The sequence below is a fragment of the Morone saxatilis genome, unplaced genomic scaffold, assembly GCF_004916995.1.
Source record: "Morone saxatilis isolate NCDOM2014 unplaced genomic scaffold, NCSU_SB_2.0 Contig19, whole genome shotgun sequence".
In the NCBI taxonomy this organism is placed as follows: Eukaryota; Metazoa; Chordata; class Actinopteri; family Moronidae; genus Morone; species Morone saxatilis.
This window is the reverse complement of record NW_023339751.1, coordinates 17,054,400-17,060,243: the sequence shown is the minus strand read 5'-3', so window position 1 is coordinate 17,060,243 and position 5,844 is coordinate 17,054,400. Positions and strand designations below refer to the sequence as shown.

Sequence of the window (5,844 nt, the reverse complement as noted above, 5' to 3'; positions counted from 1 at the left end):
GTTCTCTTTGATTATTAATGGATTTTTAAACAACGTATCAGGTTGGCAGTTTTCCAATGAGAATTTTCCCAGTGACATGAAATTAGCATCAAGTGTGCATCATTACTGAAAATATACAGTATCTACAACTGCAGTGGTAAATCACTAAATATGTCCATTTATGGTAAAGATTAAACTCATATCTACATGTACTGAGTAAAGTGCCTATGATGGATGCAGAAGCTATTTTAACTACAACGAAGGCGAGTGTGAAGTCAGTTCTGGGATAATCGTAGTGTCGAAGAACCACAGAAACACAGGATAGGTTTTATGAAGAGTCTATTTACAGGGAATACAAATACAGTAAATATGAACATTTTAGGACCTCCTGAAGATCAACATTTATTTTAAAAAAGTATACAAAATTAAAATACAATAACAAATTCACATCCATTTCATTTTAAAACATAAAACTGTACAATTTAAAGCCTATTACTCTGTATTTCTTTCTTTTTTGGCATCAGGTGTGTTTGCCGTTCACAGACGACAGCAGTTGCCAACAATGCCAGATGACCCTCACTGGTTGATTGTCCCAGTAGTGTATTAACAAGTGCTTCAGTCAGTTGATTCAGTTAGGTAGAGCCAGAGTTCAGCATGTAACAAAGTTTTAGTGACACAGTGCGCATAGAAAAGCCGAGCTTCTGCGAGAACCCCCCCTCTGTCCGAGCTTTGGAGGGAGCCAGTGGAAAACGTTACCGGCCCAGAGAGCCCCATCCCGGTTAAAACAGTCACTGAATAAAACCAGAGTAAAGCTCCGTCACAGGCGCCTGATGCTCCTCTTGCTGCGAGCGCTGCCTGGTATGATCGGGGTCGACTTGGAAGAGAGGAAGTGGGGTCGGGGCTGGACCACCCTGCAGGGGGTCGAGCCGTGGAAGGCCTCCTGGCACTGGGTGCAGAAGTCGAAGAGGCAGCTGGGACGCCTGCACGTGGCCCTCTGAGCCTCGCCCAGATGAGTCGCTGGTGAGCCACAGCGCTTGCATGGGCGCAGGGACTCGTGCTGCTTCAGACTGCTGGCGGCCTGGACGGAAGAACAAAACACAAACACGTTCGTTAAAAGATAGAGTCCAGGCTGCTGCTTCATCTGGTCTAATATCGGAAATTGAATGTCTTTGGGTGAGTAATGGGGAAATTCAGCAGATTGAACTGATAATGAAAATGATTGTTAGTTGCAGCCCTAATCTACACATAAGCACTCACCTGCATGTATTCATCGAAGCGCGTACAATAGGGCGTGCCGCTCTTCTTAGAGGGGGTTGTCCGTCTATTGACCCTGCAGCTCAAGGTGGACGAGGAAGATGATGGAGTGCTGGAGGAGGCTAGCGTCTGCATGCAGGACATCACCACCCTCGACACAGCCACATCTCTCGTCAGACCACAGCCCCTTTGTCTCAGAGTGTTATTTGACTCCTGAAAAATAATTTTTCAACACGTTAGAACATGAAAGACGCCTGAAAATAGCCTCAGACACACATTTAATAGTTTAACCAGTTTTTTAAAGCTAAAAGCAACATGAGGAGGTTGTGCTGAGGGTACTACACAAAAACCCAAAATGGTGAAATTCACAGTATCGTTTCCAAACAGCGTATTGTTTTAAGTATGTGAGTAAAGATACATTATACCTTCTCTGTATGTATGCATGTAGGGTGCTAGTAAGATGGGGAGTGTTATGTTTACAGTGAGCACACTTGTGTAGGTGTGTTTGTTTCCTCACCCTGAGTTCCTGTTCAGCTCGTTGACACCTGTTAAGAGCTACTGTATCCTCACAGATGATCTTTCTCCATGTCCTGCTCACTTTCTTACAGCTGTGAGGTGAGAAAAGATAAACACATGATGAATATAGACAAGAAAAAAAATGAACTATAAAGAAAAAGCAGAATTCCTAACAGTTCTGACAAGGAGCTATAATACATTTCTAAAGTTTTACATCACTGCTTCATTTAGAATCAGAAGTATGTCATGTTTCAACATTTGTTTATTCCTGGTGTAACCCAACTTCTTACTTGTTTTACAGTTCACAGCAGTTGCTAGCTGTGTTTGGTCTTAAGCCATTGTTGATATCCTTAAAACAGAATAAAAATCATCCCTCATGAGTATAAACCCTCTTTCCACACAGCGAACCATGTGTAGTTTACCTAATGAGGTCCATGTCTCCCAGAAGGGCCAGGATGTTCGTCAGGATGCTTCTCATGTTCCTGCACAGCAGAGATGAAAACACGTCGACGTATTCCAGGCCCATCTTGCCTCCGATCACCCGATCCAGCAGATGATCCTCTGCGACCTTTGTGATGATGTTCCAGTCGTATCTGAGAGATAAGAAAACCATTGTTATTCTCCTATTTACCAAAAGTTATATAGCCATGTGTAAACATTCAGTATAACTCTCAGGTGTGTATCTATAGTATCAGTTCTGGTAGGTTTTGATAATATTTGAAAGGGTGCATTTGTTGCCAGCTATAAAGGTCACAGTGTGAGACTGTAATCCTACCTCTTATTCTTCCGATAGCTCTTGGCAAGCTCTTCACACACAGCCTGCTGGAACTTCAGTATAGGCAGGTTGGGGTGGTTGCCACGGTCCGATGGGGAAGACGGCAGTGAGGGGGCCGATGTTCGAGTCCTATGACAACCCACCGGAGTGGATGCTGCCACCAGAGACACGGGACAGTTCGTCTCGCCTTTTTTGGAGGGAGAATTCTTTGGCGTAGTTGCCTTTTCTTGGTGCGTAACAGCCGCAGAGGGCAGCAGGACTGTTGTGGGTTTTCCGTGCATGTGGTCATCCTCTTCATCCGCGTGGTGATCGTCAATCTGACTGTTGTGCAGAGACAGATAGCCGCTATCCTCCAACCCTTCATCCATGGTCCTGTCATGGTCCCTGCTGGTGCTGTTCTCCTTGTTGTGGACTGCTCTGGTGGTGTTGTTGAGAGAGAACACTCTTGTCAGTGCAGCAGGTGGACACTGGGGCTTGATGGGGGCTGGCTCTTTCACTGGGGAAGCTTTAAGGTGAAGCACCATGGACTCTGCAGCTGCCACAGCAGCAGGACTTTTCTCCATTTTGTAGGTCATAGTAGTCTCGTAACGAGCGAATTTCATGTTGATTTTCCTCACAGGGAAGCATACACACTGTGCAGTATGTAGATTCCTGGGTAAAGGAGACACATCGGGATAAAATTTTAGGTTTTACACGTGAGTTGGGACAAGCAGCATGGCTTCTCCTCATGTAAGCCCAACTTAACGTTAACTCATCAAAAGTAACTGGACAGATGCCTGACATGAAAGAAAGTCATAACACATGGCGATATTGCTGTCGATCTGCTAACACAGACTTTGAATACAGTTAGAAACTCGTCCGCAAAATATTTTGGAACCAAATAATTGAATTTGGCGCGACGTAGATTTGGCGGAAATGTACCGTTAGCAGTGACGTAAAGATACTCAGACTGGCGTTTGCAGGCTTTACATGCAAGTGTTAGGTTGGGGTTTGTTTTTACATTAAGTGCACAGTAAAGGGTGAATGGTCCGTGTCGAATATCCTCAGCTTACATTACTGAGCTGAGTTTACGCGCGTACACTGGCTGAGTGATGAGTAGCTTGTAACGGAGTGGCTAGCTGGCTAACTTAATTGCCAGCTCTTATGCAATTACACACAAAGCTCAAACTGTTAACTGTTAGTGAGTTAGCAAATATACTCAGCATATTATCGGTTCGTATCGTTAGTAGACATTTAATTACCCTTAAGCCAGTTCACCGACCAGCAGCTAACTAACCCAGCTAACGTTAGTACCCCGGCGAGCTAACGTCGCTCACAAAACATTAATTTAATATTATGAGTCCCGAGGCTGGAAGATATTGTGTGAAGCCTCCTACCTTGCGTGTGTTGATATCGTTATCCAAAGCAGAGTGTTGCTTCCCTCCTTTTAGCCGCAGAGCGCACTTCCCGCTGACACCCGCTCTACCTGCATTAAATACTCTGAAACTCTGAAATGTCCGCCAGTTCTTCCTCGTATTTGAAATCCGTGCACATATGGCGCAAACCAATCACAGCAGAGGGGTGTCCTTTCCCTTTAAAACTATCAACCAATGGGAGGTAGTCAGTGTTTGACGTCAGCGCGCAAGCGACGTGGTCCCACGGTTGTAGTCCACCCGACGTGAAACACGATTGGAAATGGCAGGTTATACAGTGGTTGTAGCCGACATGAAAGAGGTTACACCTACATTACCGAGGTATCTGGAGTTAGTAAACCTCGGCCGAATTGAATATCAGGCTACACCATGATTAAATCAGGAATTTTAATAGTGGTAGTGGACGGTAACATTTCAAATATCAAAATAATATTTCTATAACCTAGTATTGCTGAAGGAGTTCGTGGTAAATCTACATAGTTGTTTTCACATGTGAAAACCTTTAGATAGTAGACCAATATTTATTATACATTTTCAAGTATTGCTCACTAAATGAACAATGGAATGAAAGATACATAGTAACAATGTTACTTTGAAGTAGATAATAAAGAATATGTGTAACAACCTAAACAGCACAGTGTTTTGCACAGATGTGTCATGAAAGAAATACCACACTTTTCCCCATAGGATCCTGTTTGAGGTTGCATCACACTGTTCAGCAGACACAATAATCCAATAAGGTTATTTAGCCTTATTGGTGTACATGTAACTGTTTTTTGTATGGCAAACACAAAAGATGAGGCTGGAAGAGACTTGAGTCTCATGTTCTAGTCTGTCAGGAATCCCAGTGGTAAAAAAGGGCTAAAAGACTGGTCATTCACAGGATGCCTCAGTTCACACCCCCATCTGGAATGTGTGAAATGGCTCTTTCATTGAAACCAGACCGGGGGGAAGTTGCAGGATGTGGTAGTTTTGTTTTAGCTCTTCAAACATTTCACTTTAATCATATGGTCAGGGGCACAAATCCTCACCCAAGTCCTAGACAAACCATTTTAACATAGTCTAATAGGGAGACAAAAAAGAGTAACAGCTGAAAGCGAAAATGAGAAAACTGCTTGAGGTTAGTGACAGATACAGGCAGAGAAAATGTGTGCATGTAGAGGTGGGGAGGGGTCACCTTCTGAATCTCTCTTAACATCTCTACGGCCTGGAGTGCATAATGCTAATTAAATGATGATCCCGGTGGCATCCTACTTTCAATTCAATGTCCAATTTACAATTCCACACGTCCATTTAAATTACAACTACAGGACAGCACAGGTAAAGCTGTTGCCCAACAGCAGCCTCAGGTCTACTGCCTGTTATTTGTATGCACCAATAAAACATACACTATGAATCAGCTGAAATGCCAAGAGCCTTAAGTCTTATAACTTTATTCTTTGTTGACATTGTGCGAATGTGGTCCATATTCTTAAATTAAATTATATTTATATTGAAAAGCACAAAACACAACAAACTTGTAACCCTAGTACAGGTTATGAATGAAACATAATGTGGTGTGGCCTGAAATTTGCACTTAGACTAGATATTTAAAGGAAGATATTTACACTGTGCACACACTCATCCAACCATGAAACAGGAGGCATTTTAATGATGTTTTGAATATTAACTAAAATAAATCTCTAATCTGTCATTTAAATATGTTATCATATATAATCAATGCCGTTTTGTAATTTATCTTTCTCATGTACCTTCACTTGCGCATTCGTGTGTACTGAACTATCTGTGTTTGAGTGGGCATTTTATTTTGATGCAAAGTGGAACCTTTAAGGTGGGAACCAACGATCTTCAGCCTGCTGGAATATGGTCTGCAGAAGAAGATGTCGTATCAACTGCGCATGCGTGTGT

The 5,844-nt window shown here is 42.9% G+C and overlaps 1 protein-coding gene across 1 annotated transcript; it reads right to left on the bottom strand.

Annotated features, from left to right (window-relative positions):
• Positions 1-365: 365 nt before the first annotated feature.
• fbxo5 (F-box protein 5) lies at positions 366-4,028 on the bottom strand. The gene is made up of 6 exons (XM_035663675.1): positions 3,901-4,028; positions 2,525-3,175; positions 2,172-2,342; positions 1,751-1,841; positions 1,237-1,446; positions 366-1,057 (listed from the first exon to the last, which is right to left on the bottom strand). The coding sequence occupies exons 2-6, from the start codon at positions 3,124-3,126 to the stop codon at positions 797-799; spliced, it is 1,335 nt and encodes a 444-aa protein (XP_035519568.1). The 5' UTR covers positions 3,127-3,175; positions 3,901-4,028; the 3' UTR covers positions 366-796.
• Positions 4,029-5,844: the final 1,816 nt, after the last annotated feature.

Coding starts and splice junctions, on each gene's coding strand:
- fbxo5 (XM_035663675.1), bottom strand. CDS start 3,126: ATGAAATTCGCTCGTTACGAGACTACTATGACCTACAAAATGGAGAAA. Junction 2,343..2,524: donor AGCTATCGGAAGAATAAGAG/GTAGGATTACAG, acceptor CTTATCTCTCAG/ATACGACTGGAACATCATCA. Junction 1,447..1,750: donor GAGCTGAACAGGAACTCAGG/GTGAGGAAACAA, acceptor ATTATTTTTCAG/GAGTCAAATAACACTCTGAG.